At 42.7% G+C, this 19,794-nt stretch overlaps 1 protein-coding gene across 1 annotated transcript; it reads left to right on the plus strand.

Moving 5' to 3' along the window:
- Positions 1 to 764: 764 nt before the first annotated feature.
- On the plus strand, positions 765 to 19,443 carry LOC120059734 (calpain-3-like). Its single transcript, XM_039008789.1, has 17 exons — positions 765 to 1,001; positions 1,092 to 1,161; positions 2,068 to 2,186; positions 3,834 to 3,967; positions 4,050 to 4,224; positions 4,546 to 4,620; positions 6,548 to 6,633; positions 7,206 to 7,280; positions 7,425 to 7,585; positions 7,691 to 7,857; positions 9,035 to 9,243; positions 9,500 to 9,510; positions 16,522 to 16,586; positions 18,536 to 18,604; positions 18,718 to 18,796; positions 19,043 to 19,159; positions 19,376 to 19,443. Exons 1-17 carry the CDS (start codon positions 765 to 767, stop codon positions 19,441 to 19,443), a joined length of 1,917 nt encoding a protein of 638 aa, XP_038864717.1.
- Positions 19,444 to 19,794: the final 351 nt, after the last annotated feature.

The following is a 19,794-nucleotide window of genomic DNA, read 5'->3' on the forward strand; positions in this document are numbered from 1 at the left end:
TCATGTGGGTAGCATTACCTAGTTATTATGATAGAAGATAATGTGGGTAGCATTACCTAGTTATTATGATAGAATATCATGTGGGTAGCATTACCTAGTTATTATGATAGAAGATCATGTGGGTAGCATTACCTAGTTATTATGATAGAAGATCATGTGGGTAGCATTACCTAGTTAGCTTTTGGAATCATAAGTCAAAGCCAAAGACAATAGCCATCAATTCAATTTATCAGATCATCAATTGCCACCATTCCCTTCACTATCAATGAAGGGCCTGTGAAACCATTTCTAGTTTTGTATTATCCTTTCAAGAAGTCCAGGAGTATTACAGGTTTAACTGGTGAAGTTACCTCCTGTACATTTATATTTTTCTACATGTTACCGTGTTTCACTATTTTTTATTACAGTTTTTGATTTGTATGTAAATATGTATTGCGTGAATAACACACTTTGCAAAACTATTGAAAGCAGCCTACAAAATGCTGAAGGATAGCCTTTTTTTAATAATACTATTGAATTTAGCAATTCTACATATCTGTTTGTTACCTGTCATACCTGTCAACACTTCACATATACAGGAAGTACCAGATCAACGTGCAGCTATATACAGGAAGTACCAGATCAATGTGCAGCTATATACAGGAAGTACCAGATCAATGTGCAGCTATATACAGGAAGTACCAGATCATGTTATTTATGTCAGCTTCACCTGTTCATTCAGAGTCGTATTTCACCCTGCTAACAGATCCTGAATACACTACAACATGCCTCCTCCCGGTGTGTGTATGAGTATAATGCAAGAGCGCCACAAAGAAGATGGTGTTGGGAGCCTTGCCAACGCTGGGAAACACAGGAACCAAGACTTCCTGCAGCTGAAGCAATACTGTTTGGACAGGAGGGTGAGGTACATCGATGACGTGTTCCCACCAGACCACAACTCCATTGGTGATGGGCTACTTTCCCCTGACGACATGCGTAGAGTGGTGTGGTTGAGACCAGCGGTATGTTCAAGTCTTCATTCAAATCTGAACACATTATAATACATTTAGAAATATTGTTTATAGTTGTAACGTGTGTATTCGCTCTTCTAGAAAATTGCCCAAAATCCAGATTTCATCATTAGTGGATTTTCAAGGTTTGACTTTGGGCAAGGAAGTATTGGTAAGTGGATTTGGTTGTAAGCAAGCTTCAACATACACTGAACAAAAATATAAACACAACATGTATAGTGTAGGTCCCATGCTTAGGGGGCTGAAATAAAAGATCCCAGAAATGTTCCTTACGAACAAAAACCTTATTTCTCTCAAATATTGTGCACAAATGTGTTTACATACCTGTTAGTGAGCATTTTTCATTGGCCAAGATAATCCATCCACCTGACAGATGTGGCATATCAAGAGGCTGATTAAACAGCACGATCATTACATTCTGGGGACAATAAAAGGCCACTCTAAAATGTGCAGTTTTGTCACACAACAGAATGCCACAGATGTCTCAAGTTTTGAGGGAGTGTGCAATTGGCATGCTGACTGCAGGAATGTCCACCAGAGCTGTTGCCAGATAAATTAATGTTAATTGCTCTAACAAAACCACCTCCAAAGTCATTTTAGAGAATTTGGCAGTATGTTCAACCGACCACACAACCGCAGACCACGTGTAACCATGCCAGTCCAGGACCTCCACATCTAGCTTGTTTACCTACGGGATCGTCTGAGACCAGTCACCCAAACAGCTGATGAAACTGAGGAGTATTTCTGTCTGTAATAAAGCCCTTTTGTTGGGAAAAACTCATTTTGATTGGCTGCGCCTGGCTCCCCAGTTGGTGGGCATATGCCATCCCAGGCCCACCCATGGCTGCGCCCCTGCCAAATCATGTAAAATACATTTGATTAGGGCCTAATGAATTTATTTAAATTGACTGATTTCCTTATGTGAACTGTAACTCAGTAAAATTGTTAAAAATGATTGCATGTTGCGTGTATATTTTTGTTCAGTATATATCACACCATGCCCCTTGCAAATGTCATGATGTACTCAAATGTGTAATGTCTTTTTTTTTTTTAGTAGCAAATTGCTGGTTTCTTGCTTCCGTTGGGGCTTTGACATTCCAGGAGCACATCCTGGAGCAAGTAGTACCCCTAGAGCAGAGTTTTAAAGATGATTACTGCGGAATATTCCACTTCAGGGTAAATAACCTCACGCTCAGTACATTATCGTTGTGAGAATGCATTGGCCTATTGGAATTACTGACATTCTTAGAGAGCTATTAATGCATTTTAAAATGGTTCTCAGTGGTTATTGAGAACTATTAAATGACTATGAATGACTCTTTAGTCTTAGGCTGTACTTTTTATCAAGTGCATAGAAAATAGTCTCTGTAGTAATCTTCGGTCACACTTTATTATTTTAGTCTGGATACTCCATCTGTACATGCCCTACAGATTGTCATACTATCAGAAAATCTCTTGATAAGCAACTGCTTGCTAAGATTACGGTTAAAGTTAGGGTTAGGTTTAAAATAAGGGTAAGGGTTAAGGTTAGGGTTAGGGTTAGGATAAGGGTTAAGCTTAGGGTTTGAGCTAGTGTTAGTAGATAGTTGAAATGTTACTTATAGTCTGTAACAGGGGAGGCTCCTCAGAAGAAGGGGAGAACATTCCTCCTCAGTTTTCCTTTTTAGATAAAACTATATTAAATATATTCACGTCAGCAGATAATTGATTAAAACACACTGTTTTGGAGCAGCACTCTTTCAGTCTTCCTCTGGGTACATTGACTTCGATACAAAATCTAGGAGACTCATGGTTCTCACTCCCTTCCATAGACTTACACAGTAATTATGACAACTTCCTGAGGACTTCCTCCAACCTATCAGAGCTCTTGCAACATGAACTGACATGTTGTCCCAATCAAAGGATCAGAGAATGAATCTAGTACTGAAGGCATAAGCTACAGCTAGCTAGCACTGCAGTGCATAACATGTGGTGAGTAGTTGACTTAAAGAGAGAGAAAGACAATAGTTAAACAGTTTTGAACAAATTAATTTCTTCAAAAATGAAGGAGAAGCAAGAGAGAGAGAGAGAGAGAGAGAGAAAGCAAGAGAGCTAGCTACATTTTGTTGTATTTATTTTTAAACTTTTACTTTCACTTACTTAGCTAGCGAATGCAGCTAGCTTACTCAAACACCCGGCTCAAACATGCCATTTTAACTAGCTGGCTAATATGGTGACAACGATGTAGGCTGTGTGTAGCGGTTAGCGGTTATGATCTGAAGGTTTGGCTAGGAAAGGTTTTTTCTCCTGGTCACAGACAGCTGATGTGTTGTGCACTGAAGTCTACAAGCGAAGGAAAAAGGTGAGAGGAGGAGAGCGCGTAGATGCGAGCAAAATGCTCATGCTGTTTGTATGTGGCTGCTATTAAAGAGATTTGTGTTTGCGTGTGATCATGGGTGTATTCTTTCCGCCGATTCTGTTGAAAAACGTTTCTTAAATGGAAGCAAACTGGGATAAACATAACTTAATTTGTCCAATAGAATCTCTCATTTGCAACCGTTGGACTAATGATTGAATGTGTCACTGTCTTGATTACTCCAATTTGTTTCTCGACCTGTGCACCTATGTTATAAACTTTAAACGTGACATTGAGCTGGATGAATGGAATATGAATGACAGTCATCCAATACGCTGTAATAGAAATAAGGCCATGCTCATATAAAAAATATAATCGTCCTCTCTCATCTTAAACAGCACCGACCACCACTGGTCTGTAGAGCATCTACAGATGGACTATCCTAATAAAGCATTACCGAATCATTGTCCTCTCGTCCTGTCTTTCAGTTCTGGAGGTTTGGGAGGTGGGTGGACGTTGTGATCGATGACATGCTACCAACAGTTGATGGCAGGCTCATTTTCGTCCATTCAAAAACTCCCAATGAGTTTTGGCCCGCCTTGATGGAGAAAGCCTACGCCAAGTATGTGAGCCAAATCAGTTGGTTATAGGACAGTTTAACACCTCTTCATTGTCGACCTTAATGTTCTGTCTTCTTCTGGCAGAGTGTGTGGCTCCTACGCAGACATGAATGCAGGGACCCCTTCAGAGGCTATGATGGACTTCACTGGAGGGGTTCACATCACGTTCAAGCTCGCTGAAAATCCACCAAATCTGTGGGACCTCCTGTTCAGAGCTGCCAAGTTCAAATCTCTGATGGGGTGTGGCACACCTCAAGGGGTGAGCATCACTACCATCCTCGGAAACACCATGTTGACCCTTTAGACAAATCAGTTAGTAGAGCAGAATAGTAGTGTCAGAAATTCACGTGTAACTCAAAGTTCACATAAATCATGCATTGATGTCCAGATCTGTGGTAATATGAGTTGTTAGGCATAGTTGATGTTAAGATGTGTCATTTAATTTGTAAATACAGAAGAGATGAAAGTCTGAATGGCTGTGTTCATATTCGGCCGTGTCCTATTTTGTAACCGAAACTTCTGTTCTGTTTATGATCCAATTACTTTACCTATAATACCTAATGATCTGTGTCTCTTGTAGGAAACATCAGCGAATACGGTGGCACCCAACGGATTAGTGAGGGGTCATGCTTACACCGTCACAGGAGTTCTACAGGTACTGTACGGAACAAACCAATAACAATCTGTTAGAAAAGCTTTGTAGCTGATATCTTTTGGCAATATGCACTCTATCCTTTTTAATGCCAAGAATACCCATTGTTTGGTTGGTCAGAATAGAGCCAAATGTATTTTTCCAGCAGCATACCACCCTACATCCCACTGCTGGCTTACTTCTGAAGCTAAGCAGAGTTGGTCCTGGCCAGTCCCTGGATGGGAGACCAGATGCTGCTAGAAGTGGTGTTGGAGGGGCAGTAGGAAGAACTCCTTTCCTCTGGTTAAAAAATGTATATCCCAGGGTAGTGATTGCGGATGTTGCCCTGTGTAGGGTGCTGTCTTTCGGATGGGACATAAAACACATGTCTTGACTCTCTTTGGTCACTAAAAAGCCCATGGCAGTTATTGTAAGAGAAGGGGTGTTAACCTCAGTGTCCTGGCTACATTCCCTAATCATCATTCCCTGCTTCCATTTGGCTCATTCATCCCGCCTCCTCTCCCCTGTAACTATTCCCCAGGTCGTTGCTGTAAATGAGAATGTGTTCTCAGTCAACTTACCTGGTTAAATAAATAAATATATACAGTACCAGTCAAAAGTTTGGACACACCTACTCATTCAAGGGTTTTTCTTTATTTTTACTATTTTCTACATTGTAGAATAATATCATCAAAACTATGAAATAACACATATGGAATCATGTAGTAACCAAAAAAGTGTTAAACAAATCAAAATATATTGTGTGGGCAAAGCTGTCATCAAGGCAAAGGGTGGTTAATTTGAAGAATCTCAAATATAAAATATATTTTGATTTGTTTAACACTTTTTTGGTTACTACATGATTCCATATGTGATAGTTCATAGTTTTGATGTCTTCACTATTATTCTAAAATAAAATAGTAAAAAAAATTAAGAAAAATTCTTGAATGAATTATTGCATGTCCAAAAACGCAACATGCAATAATTTCAATTGTTTTACTGAGTTACAGTTCATATAAGGAAATCAGTCAATTTAAATAAATTAAATGACCCCCTATTCAATTGATTTTACATGACTGGGCAGGGGCGCAGCCATGGGTGGCCCTGGGAGGGCATAAGCCCACCCACTTGGGAGCCATGCTCACCCATTGGCTGGTCTCAGATGACCCCGAAGGTGAAGAAGCTGGACGTGGAAGTCCTAGGCTGGCGTGGTTACACATGGTCTGCGGTTGTGAGGCCGGTTAGACATACTGCCAAATTCTCTAAAACAACGATGGAGGCAGTTTATGGTAGAGAAATGAACATACGTGCCAATTACACGCTACCTCAAGACATCTGTGGCATTGTGTTGTGTGACAAAACTGCACATTTTAGATTGGCCTTTTATTGTCCCCCAGCACAAGGTGTACCTGTGTAATGATCATGTTGTTTAATCAGCTTCTTGATATGCCACATCTGTCAGGTGGATGGATTATCTTGGCAAAAGAGAAATGCTCACTAACAGGGATGTAAACAAATTTGTGCACAAAATTTGAGAGAAATAAGGTTTTTGCTCATATGGAACATTTTCTGGGATCTTTTATTTCAGCCCCCTAAGCATGGGACCTACACTATACATGTTGCGTTTATATTTTTGTTCAGTGTAAATTACAAGCTTGTTCAGTATATTTACTGTAGCTCTACCTGAAGGGAATTGGGAGAGGATTTGTGGTATAATTTCTGCCATGACCGAAAATGTATCCTGACCTTGTGTAGCGCACGAGTCGTCTTATTGTCTAGTGATGAGGTCGCCGCGACTTCAAAATCAGTGTCAGCCTACGGCCCACTATAGAATTCCTCTTGGTCTAATGGTTTAAGATGCTGATTTCTCTCATTGGGGACACAGGTTCATATCCAGCCTGTTACACTGCTCTGAGATTACAGCTGGTGTTCATGCTGGTTTCTTCCACAGATCATGAGCCAAGGCAAGCCAGTGAATTTGATCCGCCTCTTCAACCCCTGGGGCTATGGAGAGTGGAAGGGAGACTGGAGCGATAAGTAAGGAATAAATATTCACAATCAATAACTGTCCATTTGCTTATTGGATTGTTTCTCAGTATGTGTAATTGTTATGTTTTTCTATAGTCCACATACTTTGTCTATATACAGTATATTGTAGCCTGTACCATTTCACCAGGTGAAATTCCTGCTACAGGTAAATGTATTTGCCCTATTGCAATATTAATAATAATACTTTTTAATGTATATATTTTGTTATTTTTTCATCACAACATTAGCTATAACACTGTCAACATCACTGTTACATTTTCATGAATATCTTTACGTGATAATGATCCCGACGCCACATTTGAAAGTGGAATGGCTTTAGCTCAAATTGACTGTGACGTGTAATCACATCCATTGTCTTCAACAGGTCTTTATGACATGTCAGTTGATCTCCCTTACCTTTTACATTGCTAGTATTCAGGAGTTACCCACAAGCAGCCAAAGGTGTTAAAGCTTTTACATTGTTGTCTCTTGGCGACCTAGACTCTGTAGTAACTACCACTAACTAACTAGGATCCTTACCCCAATCCGAACCATTGACATGATGTTTGTATTTCTATCAGGTCTTCCATGTGGAAAACAGTGAGTCCTGCCGACCGGAAGATGTATCTGTCAGTGGAGGAGGATGGGGAATTCTGGTAAACAATATAATGTAGAATTGTGTTTGCAGACCATGTCAATATTTTGTTGCAAGTGACTAACACATACAGTACAGTGATCAGAACGCATCTATACTCATATTTAAATTCACACCAATTCACAATTTTCGTTTGTCTTCTCAGGATGACAATGGAAAACTTTTGTCAGCATTTCTCAGATGTGACTATCTGCTGTCTGTGCCCTGATTTTCTTGACGGCAACTCTAAAGGTCATTGGACGCCTTCTTTCCATGATGGCAGATGGGTCGCAGGGACCACTGCTGGTGGTTGCATTCTGTTCCGAGGTAAATCTTATTTTGATTGACACGGAATTCTACGCAGTTCATGACGGCTACAACATTTACTGAAACTACAAGTCAAAATATCCATGTTGTCTTGTCTCCCAATAGACAGTTTCTGGACCAATCCCCAGTATCGAGTGAAGATTGAGGGATTTGACAGGGACTTCTCTGAGACACAGGGGGACAACAACATGCTTGTGTCTCTGATGCAGAAGCCAGACAAGAGAAACCGACGCCTGGTCAAAAGTGTCCACATCGGCATCAACATCTTCGAGGTCAGTCCACACCTTATATTATTGCTGAATAGTTTAACTGAACTTTTATCCATAGATAAACATTCAAAGATATGATCCAGACACGTCTCACAGATTGAAGCAAACATATGTGCTTCCTCTGAGGACTGTGTTACAGGTAGCACTGTTATGGTAGCATAAACTGTCATATCAGCAGTGGAGATCTCTTTGTAAGTTCCTCTTATGTTAACGCTGGGATGGGATTGCCAGTGCTCAGTTCTCAATGCAAATACGCCCATTTGCAAACCTACATGTATTATATTCCAGAAGAAGAAATTCAAGAAATATGCTATTGTGGCTGCTATTTAATTGTCTTTTTTTTTACCTTTCTAACAGGTACCTGCCCAAGTAAGTAACTTTAACACATAATTTTCACAAATACAGAATTAAGAAATAATGTGTTGCTCAAGATAGGGCTCCTGAGTGGTGCAGTGGTCTAAGGCACTGCATCTCAGTGCAAGAGCTGTCACTATAGTACCTGGTTTGAATCCAGGGCCTATCACATCCTCCTGTGATTAGGAGTCCCATAGGGCAGTGCACAATTGGCCCAGTGTTGTTCGGGTTTAGCCGGAGTAGGCCATCATTGTAAATAAGAATTTGTTCTTAACTGACTTGCCAAGTTAAATAAAGGTTAAAGTCCTTGTTAGCGAGCCGCGATGGTGGAACTGTATTATCCTCAAAGCGGGCAAAGAAGGTATTTAGTTTGTCTGAAAGCGTGACGTCTGTTATGCAAATGATGTAGACACGCCCAAATAAGCAGTGCAAAGGGCAGAAGGGGAAGTTTCCTGCCTCCTCCTTTATTTTATTGTGATCTCAGTTCAAAGGACAGAGGGGGAAGTTTCCTGCCTCCTCCTTAATTTTATTGTGATCTCAGTTCAAAGGGCAGAAGGGGAAGTTTCCTGCCTCCTTCTTCATTTTATTGTGACCTCAGTTCAAAGGACAGAGGGGGAAGTTTCCTGCCTCCTCCTTAATTTTATTGTGATCTCAGTTCAAAGGGCAGAAGGGGAAGTTTCCTGCCTCCTTCTTCATTTTATTGTGACCTCAGTTCAAAGGGCAGAAGGGGAAGTTTCCTGCCTCCTTCTTCATTTTATTGTGACCTCAGTTCAAAGGACAGAGGGGGAAGTTTCCTGCCTCCTTCTTCATTTTATTGTGATCTCAGTTCAAAGGACAGAGGGGGAAGTTTCCTGCCTCCTTCTTCGACAACAACGCACCTGTCGCCCAAACCAAGGACTTCCTGAATGCTCGGACGGTGATGCTCTTATGCAGGCTGAAACCTGGCGAATACCTGATCGTGCCATCATCCTTCAAACCCAATGAAACCGCTTCCTTCATCCTGTCCATCCTCTCCAAGGCGGAGACACACATCCAGTAAGCACAGTCCTCCGTTTCCTAATTAATATTTACCGTTAACATCCATATCACTGATTTAAAAAATATATATAATTTCTTACCTGTGACATTACTTAAAGGGATAGTTCATCCAAGTTATAAAATACTAATATCAGGGATATTGACTTGTAATAAACCAAAGCATGGATTTCTATTTTACCTTGTCCATAGACTTTTTACATGGTAAGGAAACCAATATGTAATTTTGTAACTTGGGTGAACTAATACCTTTAAGTCATTTCACAGGTAAGGAATTATATTTATATATTTTTTACAATCAGTGATAGGGATGTTAACGGTTAATCTGTTAGTCACTGAAAATGCATTTGACCAGTCATGTTTATTGGTCTATAGGTTAATTTTCATAATTTTGTATAATTAAATTGGCCCGTGTGTATTTTTCATGCGTCGTCATGTATCTTATGTATCACATCTTCAAAACTTTTTTCTCCTTCTTTCCCCATAAAAACATTTTCCCCCATCTTGAAGGCTTATGAGGTCACAAATTCGCAAACAACATACAGAGCCTAGTTTGCGGAGCGGAATGGCTCATCACCTGTTAAAAAAAACTGGTATTGTAGTGAACCGTCCCAGTAGGCACACACTGGTTGAATCAACTTTGTTTTCACGTAATTTCAATGATAATTAAGTTGAACCAACGTGGAATAGACTTTGAATTGATGTCTGTGCCCAGTGGGGTGCTTTTTTATGCAACAAATAACAATTATAAATGTGTGTTAAAAACTGTTTTGATGGCCACTATTAAAAATAGCTATTTTTATTTCTCAATGTCATGTTTTGTCTTTTGATTATCATGTCTTGTCCCTGTGCTTCCCTTCCATTTGTCTCCCTCTGCTGGTCTTAGTAGGTTCTTTCCCTCTCTCTTCCCCTCCCTCTCTTCCTCTCTCGCTCTCTCTCTATCGTTCCGTTCCTGCTCCCAGCTGTTCCTCATTCTCCTAACTACCTCATTTAATCTTTCACACCTGTCCCCTATTTTGCCCTCTGATTAGAGTTCCTATTTCTCCCTCTGTTTTCCGCTTCTGTCCTTGTCGGATCTTTGTTTGATGTTTGCTGTTCCGTGTCCTGGTTCCGCCCTGTCGTGTTTTTGCCTTCTTCAGATGCTGCGTGTGAGCAGGCGTCCTGGTTCCGCCCTGTCGTGTTTTTGCCTTCATCAGATGCTGCGTGTGAGCAGGTGTCATCTAAGATATATCCAGGAGTACCGTTTTGTTTAAGTTTGGAATAAAGACTCTGTTTTTGTTAAGTCGCTTTTGGGTCCTCATTCATCTGCATAACAGAAAGATCCGACCAGTATGGACCCAGCGACTACGGATTCTCGCAACACTGCCATCGAGATCCAGGGAGCTATGCTCGGCAGACACGAGCAGGAATTGTCTGCTGCTCGTCATGCCGTTGAGACCCTGGCCGCTCAGGTTTCCAACCTCTCAGGACAGTTTCAGAGTCTTCGTCTCGTGCCACCTGTTACTTCCTGGTCTTCCGAGTCTTCGGAACCTAGGGTTAATAACCCACCATGTTACTCTGGGCAACCCACTGAGTGCCGCTCCTTTCTGACCCAGTGTGATATTGTGTTTTCTCTCCAGCCCAACACATACTCACGAGAGAGAGCTCGGATCGCCTACGTCATATCACTCCTTACTGGTCGGGCTCGGGAGTGGGGCACAGCTATCTGGGAGGCAAGGGCTGAGTGTACTAACGATTATCAGAGCTTTAAAGAGGAGATGATACGGGTTTTTGATCGTTCAGTTTTTGGGAAGGAGGCTTCCAGGGTCCTGGCTTCCCTATGTCAAGGTGATCGATCCATAACGGATTACTCTATAGAGTTTCGCACTCTTGCTGCATCCAGTGACTGGAACGAGCCGGCGTTGCTCGCTCGTTTTCTGGAGGGACTTCACGCTGAGGTTAAGGATGAGATTCTCTCCCGGGAGGTTCCTTCCAGCGTGGACTCTTTGATTGCACTCGCCATCCGCATAGAACGACGGGTAGATCTTCGTCACCGAGCTCGTGGAAGAGAGCTCGCGTTAACGGTGTTTCCCCTCTCCGCATCTCAACCATCTTCTCCCATCAGCTCAGAGACTGAGCCCATGCAGCTGGGAGGTATTCGCATCTCGACTAAGGAGAGGGAACGGAGAATCACCAACCGCCTTTGTCTCTATTGCGGTTCTGCTGGACATTTTGTCATGTCATGTCCAGTAAAAGGCCAGAGCTCATCAGTAAGCGGAGGGCTACTGGTGAGCGCTACTACTCAGGTCTCTCCATCAAGATCCTGTACTACCTTGTCGGTCCATCTACGCTGGACCGGTTCGGCTGCTTCCTGCAGTGCCTTGATAGACTCTGGGGCTGAGGGTTGTTTTATGGACGAAGCATGGGCTCGGAAACATGACATTCCTCTCAGACAGTTAGGGAAGCCCACGCCCATGTTCGCCTTAGATGGTAGTCTTCTCCCCAGTATCAGATGTGAGACACTACCTTTAACCCTCACAGTATCTGGTAACCACAGTGAGACCATTTCCTTTTTGATTTTTCGTTCACCTTTTACACCTGTTGTTTTGGGTCATCCCTGGCTAGTATGTCATAATCCTTCTATTAATTGGTCTAGTAATTCTATCCTATCCTGGAACGTTTCTTGTCATGTGAAGTGTTTAATGTCTGCTATCCCTCCTGTGTCTTCTGTCCCCTCTACTCAGGAGGAACCTGGTGACTTGACAGGAGTGCCGGAGGAATATCATGATCTGCGCACGGTCTTCAGTCGGTCCAGAGCCAGCTCCCTTCCTCCTCACCGGTCGTATGATTGTTGTATTGATCTCCTTCCGGGGACCACTCCCCCTCGGGGTAGACTTTACTCTCTGTCGGCTCCCGAACGTAAGGCTCTCGAGGATTATCTGTCTGTTTCTCTCAACGCCGGTACCGTGGTGCCTTCTTCCTCTCCCGCCGGAGCGGGGTTTTTCTTTGTTAAGAAGAAGGACGGTACTCTGCGCCCCTGTGTGGATTATCGAGGGCTGAATGACATAACGGTTAAGAATCGTTATCCGCTTCCCCTTATGTCGTCAGCCTTCGAGATGCTGCAGGGAGCCAGGTTCTTTACTAAGTTGGACCTTCGTAACGCTTACCATCTCGTACGCATCAGAGAGGGGGACGAGTGGAAAACGGCGTTTAACACTCCGTTAGGGCATTTTGAATACCGGGTTCTGCCGTTCGGTCTCTCTAATGCTCCAGCGGTCTTTCAGGCATTAGTCAATGATGTACTGAGAGACATGCTGAACATCTTTGTTTTCGTTTACCTTGACGATATCCTGATTTTTTCACCGTCACTCGAGATTCATGTTCAGCACGTTCGACGTGTACTCCAGCGCCTTTTAGAGAATTGTCTCTACGTGAAGGCTGAGAAGTGCGCCTTTCATGTCTCCTCTGTCACTTTTCTTGGTTCTGTTATTTCCGCTGAAGGCATTCAGATGGATCCCGCTAAGGTCCAGGCTGTCAGCGATTGGCCCGTCCCTAAGTCACGTGTCGAGTTGCAGCGCTTTCTCGGTTTCGCTAATTTCTATCGGCGTTTCATTCGTAATTTCGGTCAAGTGGCTGCCCCTCTCACAGCTCTGACTTCTGTCAAGACTTGCTTTAAGTGGTCCGGTTCCGCCCAGGGAGCTTTTGATCTCCTCAAGAAGCGTTTTACATCCGCTCCTATCCTTGTTACTCCTGACGTCACTAAACAATTTATTGTCGAGGTTGACGCTTCAGAGGTGGGCGTGGGAGCCATTCTGTCCCAGCGCTTCCAGTCTGACGATAAGGTTCATCCTTGCGCTTACTTTTCTCATCGCCTGTCGCCATCGGAACGCAACTATGATGTGGGTAACCGCGAACTGCTCGCTATCCGCTTAGCCATAGGCGAATGGCGACAGTGGTTGGAGGGGGCGACCGTTCCTTTTGTCGTTTGGACTGACCATAAGAACCTTGAGTACATCCGTTCTGCCAAACGACTTAATGCACGTCAAGCTCGTTGGGCGTTGTTTTTCGCTCGTTTCGAGTTCGTGATTTCCTATCGCCCGGGGAATAAGAACACCAAGCCTGATGCCTTATCCCGTCTCTTTAGTTCTTCTGTGGTTTCTACCGACCCCGAGGGGATTCTCCCTGAAGGGCGTGTTGTCGGGTTGACTGTCTGGGGAATTGAGAGACAGGTAAAGCAAGCGCTCACTCACACTGCGTCGCCGCGCGCTTGTCCTAGTAACCTTCTGTTTGTTCCTGTCCCTACTCGTCTGGCTGTTCTTCAGTGGGCTCATTCTGCCAAGTTAGCTGGCCACCCCGGTGTTCGGGGTACGCTTGCTTCTATTCGCCAGCGGTTTTGGTGGCCTACTCAGGAGCGGGACACGCGCCGTTTCGTGGCTGCTTGTTCGGACTGCGCGCAGACTAAGTCAGGTAACTCTCCTCCTGCCGGTCGTCTCAGACCGCTTCCCATTCCTTCTCGACCATGGTCTCACATCGCCTTAGACTTTATTACCGGTCTGCCTTCGTCTGCGGGGAAGACTGTGATTCTTACGGTTATCGATAGGTTCTCTAAGGCGGCACATTTCATTCCCCTCGCTAAGCTTCCTTCCGCTAAGGAGACGGCACAAATCATCATTGAGAATGTGTTCAGAATTCATGGCCTCCCGTTAGACGCCGTTTCAGACAGAGGTCCGCAATTCACGTCACAGTTTTGGAGGGAGTTCTGTCGTTTGATCGGTGCTTCCGTCAGTCTCTCTTCCGGGTTTCATCCCCAGTCTAACGGTCAAGCAGAAAGGGCCAATCAGTCGATTGGTCGCATTTTACGCAGCCTTTCGTTTCGAAACCCTGCGTCTTGGGCAGAACAGCTCCCCTGGGCTGAGTACGCTCACAACTCGCTTCCTTCGTCTGCTACAGGGCTATCTCCGTTTCAGAGTAGTCTTGGTTACCAGCCTCCTCTGTTCTCGTCCCAGCTCGCCGAGTCCAGCGTTCCCTCCGCTCAGGCTTTTGTCCAACGTTGTGAGCGCACTTGGAGGAGGGTCAGGTCTGCACTTTGCCGTTACAGGGCGCAGACTGTGAGAGCCGCCAATAAACGTAGGATTAAGAGTCCTAGGTATTGTCGCGGTCAGAGAGTGTGGCTTTCCACTCGTAACCTTCCCCTTACGACAGCTTCTCGCAAGTTGACTCCGCGGTTCATTGGTCCGTTCCGTGTCTCTCAGGTCGTCAATCCTGTCGCTGTGCGACTGCTTCTTCCGCGACATCTTCGTCGCGTCCACCCTGTCTTCCATGTCTCTTGTGTCAAGCCTTTTCTTCGCGCTCCCGTTCGTCTTCCCTCCCCCCCTCCCGTCCTTGTCGAGGGCGCACCTATTTACAAGGTACGGAAGATCATGGACATGCGTTCTCGGGGACGTGGTCACCAGTACTTAGTGGATTGGGAGGGTTACGGTCCTGAGGAGAGGAGTTGGGTTCCATCTCGGGACGTGCTGGACCGTTCGTTGATTAATGATTTCCTCCGTTGCCGCCAGGGTTCCTCCTCGAGTGCGCCAGGAGGCGCTCGGTGAGTGGGGGGGTACTGTCATGTTTTGTCTTTTGATTATCATGTCTTGTCCCTGTGCTTCCCTTCCATTTGTCTCCCTCTGCTGGTCTTAGTAGGTTCTTTCCCTCTCTCTTCCCCTCCCTCTCTTCCTCTCTCGCTCTCTCTCTATCGTTCCGTTCCTGCTCCCAGCTGTTCCTCATTCTCCTAACTACCTCATTTAATCTTTCACACCTGTCCCCTATTTTGCCCTCTGATTAGAGTTCCTATTTCTCCCTCTGTTTTCCGCTTCTGTCCTTGTCGGATCTTTGTTTGATGTTTGCTGTTCCGTGTCCTGGTTCCGCCCTGTCGTGTTTTTGCCTTCTTCAGATGCTGCGTGTGAGCAGGCGTCCTGGTTCCGCCCTGTCGTGTTTTTGCCTTCATCAGATGCTGCGTGTGAGCAGGTGTCATCTAAGATATATCCAGGAGTACCGTTTTGTTTAAGTTTGGAATAAAGACTCTGTTTTTGTTAAGTCGCTTTTGGGTCCTCATTCATCTGCATAACACTCAATCTCAACTCGTAATTAACATGTGCCTCCCATTCACCATTCGAGTGCATATAATGCTATAGTCAAAGGTAGGCAGGCTATCAGCGCGTCACCCACAACTTTGCAATGTGAGCTTGGGGCAGTACATCAGCCTGAAACTAATTTCCAATTGAGCTGACATCTGCAGCGTTTTAACCCTGAATGCAATCTCTGCGAACGTGATAACGTTACCTTTAAAAGCTGCATTGTGGGAGAACCCGCGACGAGCTTGAATCGTGTATTTAGTTTCACTATAATGTATATATATCTAACAGAAACAAAACAGTCTTCATTTCTTTTTCTCAGTGAAAATTCCAATGATCAAGATATGGAGGAAACCCCAAAGGTATTTTAAGGCAAAGAGTATTTAATCCGTCATATTTGAGTTGATGTTTTTCTATCTCTCTGGTGTTTCCTTTTCATCTTCCTTTCTTGATATCTTATAACAATATATTCCATTTTTTAGCTCACACCTACTGACAATAGAGAAGATATGAGCAACAAACAAACTCTTTTTCGGGAATATTCTGATCAGGCAAGTTCAGAGTTTATTTCATTTCAACACAAAACGAAGATTTACAATATAGCAAACGCTCTTATGCAGAAGTATTTACAGTAGTGAGTGCCTACATTTTTCATGTTTTGTTTTGTGCTGGTTCCCCTTGGGAATCGAAACCCACAAATCTGGCATTGCAAGAGCTATGCTCTAGCTAATGAACCACGAAGAACTACAGTGTAAAATTAAAACACACAACCATAGAAAAATGTATACCATTTGAGAATATTACTAGTTTCTAACAATCTTTAAACTATTAAAAAAAAATCAATAACACAAATTCTGTTTTCACTGAAAAGTTTGAGGAGGTGGATGCTGAACAGCTTCAGAGAAGTCTGGATGAAAATTCCTCCAAGGTATGTAGAGAAGAAATCAATTATCATATGGAGATTCCAAGTACATGATGACCCAAATTAGGAGATTGAACAGAGAGACATGAATGCTGACGAGAGATCACAAGGATAGGGATGGTGTCAGTGACGTAGTGGTAAAATCAATAGGTGGGTAAACTGTGTTTAATTGCGTTTTACCCTCCACTACACCACTGGTTGGATGGTGAGCAATGAGGTATCATCTGTATGATGTTTTTATGTGCCACTTTTTTTACACAGGATGTGCAAAGAAAACACAAGGATTCAGCTTGGAGTCCTGTCGAAGCATGGTGGCCCTAATGGATGTATCCAGAATAAGCTCAGTGACAGAGTCTCCCATCCCATAATGAACACGTCTTCTCTTGTGAAACACTCTGAACAGTACTTTACAAGAGAACACTGTTGAACACTCCAATCCGACAGTATAATCTGTGAATGTAGAAGTTTTTGCAATGACTCTTAAGCCCTGTTTATACCTAGTGCTAACATGTATCCTTTGTTCTGATTGTGTCTACATCCAGATTGTGACCACATTAGTAGACAGGTGTAGAAGAACAAAATAGTCATTGTGATCTGATATTGATCAGATCTACCTGACCTTCTCCGGAGACAGGCAAACTTTGTCTGGATATTTTAAATGTAGATGGATCTGGACAGTAAAACCATTTGTATCATTATTATCCCGCCTTCTAAAATTGTTGACAGGTGGCAACATCAATGTGTCTTAAAATAAGTAAATGCATATTATTTTGAAAGAATTTCCATAAAATAATTTGCATACAAGGAGGGACCAGGAAATCTGGTCACAATGTGGACACAGTGGATGGATAAGAGACACATTTTAAGACCATGTGTAGACACATATCTAAAAATGTGGGCACAATCAGAAAGTGGACAACATCAAGACCAAGAAGGTGTGTTAGCACCAGGTTTAAAAACATATATTTTTTAAATTACCCTTATTTTACTAGGTAAGTTGACTGAGAACACATTCTCATTTACAGCAATGACCTGGGGAATAGTGACAGGGGAGAGAGGGGGGATGAATGAGACAATTGTAAGATGGGGATGATTAGGTGACCGTGATGGTATGAGGACCAGATTGGGAATTTAGCCAGGACTTATCTCATTACACTACAGTGTTAAATATATGGCTTTATCCCATTACACTACAGTGTTAAATATATGGCTTTATCCCATTACACTACAGTGTTAAACATATGGCTTTATCTCATTACACTACAGTGTTAAATATATGGCTTTATCCCATTACACTACAGTGTTAAACATATGGCTTTATCTCATTACACTACAGTACTAAACATATGGCTTTATCTCATTATACTACAGTGTTAAACATATGGCTTTATCCCATTACACTACAGTGTTAAACATATGGCTTTATCTCATTACACTACAGTACTAAACATATGGCTTTATCTCATTACACTACAGTGTTAAACATATGGCTTTATCACATTACACTACAGTGTTAAACATATGGCTTTATCTCATTACACTACAGTGTTAAACATATGGCTTTATCTCATTACACTACAGTGTTAAACATATGGCTTTATCACATTACACTACAGTGTTAAACATATTGCTTTATCTCATTATACTACAGTGTTAAACATATGGCTTTATCTCATTACACTACAGTGTTAAACATATGGCTTTATCTCATTACACTACAGTGTTAAACATATGACTTTATCCCATTACACTACAGTGTTAAACATATGGCTTTATCTCATTATACTACAGTGTTAAACATATGACTTTATCCCATTACACTACAGTGTTAAACATATGGCTTTATCTCATTATACTACAGTGTTAAACATATGGCTTTATCTCATTACACTACAGTACTAAACATATGGCTTTATCCCATTACACTACAGTGTTAAACATATGGCTTCATCTCATTACACTACAGTACTAAACATATGGCTTCATCTCATTACACTACAGTGCTTCTCAAACCTCTCCCCAGTCGTTCCATGTATTTGATCTATTCCAGAGCTAGAACACCTGATTCAACTTGTCAACTAATCATCAAACCCTTGACTAGGTTAACCAAGTGAACTAGTTCAGGGCTACAATACAATTGTGAAATGTCTGGGGGTCCTGAGGAGAGGTTTGAGAACCACGTAGCTAAACATATTGCTTTAGCTCATTACAGGGCAAAATGTAAATACATATAATTTTCTGCCTTTGGAGATTCCCTTAACCTTTCCTTCTCCAGACATCAATCACTGGAAGACTGAACAGTGATGAATTTCTACGTCTATGGAGAAAAGTTACCATGTACAAGGTAAGATAATTAGCAAGTCTGTGGCAAAGTGGTAAAACAACTATATAATTGCTCATTGTAATTTTTCATGTACAAATGACCTGCAACTATTAATAATTTATTACATCGTCCAGGATATCTTCTTCCGTTCAGATGTGGACCGTTCTGGAATGTTGTCATCGAGTCAACTGAGGAACGCAATCATGGCTTCAGGTAACTTTTGGCTAGACCAACAAACAGGGCCTGCCACTGACCTGATATCACAGTACCTGCTTACAGTGCCTATTGTAAAATCAGCTCATTGACATCAGTACATGATTGAAGAGTTAGGACTGTCAATTAGCATGAACAGATGGATTAAAGTTACTTCTACCGTTACGACTAAACAGCAGTCCATTTGATGCATAATACCTGTGAAATACCTGTGAAATAGAGGTGAGGCCTGTCTCTCCTCCACAGGGATCAGGCTGAGTGATAGCCTGCTGAACCTGATTGCTCTGCGCTACGGTGGATCTTCTGGAAACATCAGCCTGGAGAGTTTCATCAGCCTCGTCCTGCGCATGGACCGCATGGCCAGTAAGTTCACAACTGAAATGAAATCAGACCACTTTTATTTCAGAGGCTTTTTTTATTTTCCATTTCTGGATTTCTAGTGTTTATAGTTAGAGGAATAGCTCAGAAGAAAATATATAATTCTACTTTTTGAACATTTATTAGGGGCACTTAAAGGATACTCTTTTTTGTCTGTTTTATCAAAATAGCAAATAATGTCATTCATGCTCCTCTCAACAGAAATATTCAGAGAACTCAATAATGGAGGGGCCATATCTCTTCGAGACAATGAGGTAATGACCAGTTAATAATATATCAGGAGTTTTCAACTCTGGCCCTGCAGTACTAGTTGTGAAGGCTTTATCTCCAACCCTGCAGTACTAGTTGTGAAGGCTTTATCTCCAACCCTGCAGTACTAGTTGTGAAGGCTTTATCTCCAGCCCTGCAGTACTAGTTGTGAAGGCTTTATCTCCAACCCTGCAGTACTAGTTGTGAAGGCTTTATCTCCAGCCCTGCAGTACTAGTTGTGAAGGCTTTATCTCCAACCCTGCAGTACTAGTTGTGAAGGCTTTATCTCCAAGCCTGCAGTACTAACTGTGCAGGCTTTATCTCCAACCCTGCAGTACTAGTTGTGAAGGCTTTATCTCCAACCCTGCAGT

The sequence above is a fragment of the Salvelinus namaycush genome, chromosome 15 (genome assembly GCF_016432855.1).
Source record: "Salvelinus namaycush isolate Seneca chromosome 15, SaNama_1.0, whole genome shotgun sequence".
NCBI classification, from domain to species: Eukaryota; Metazoa; Chordata; class Actinopteri; order Salmoniformes; family Salmonidae; genus Salvelinus; species Salvelinus namaycush.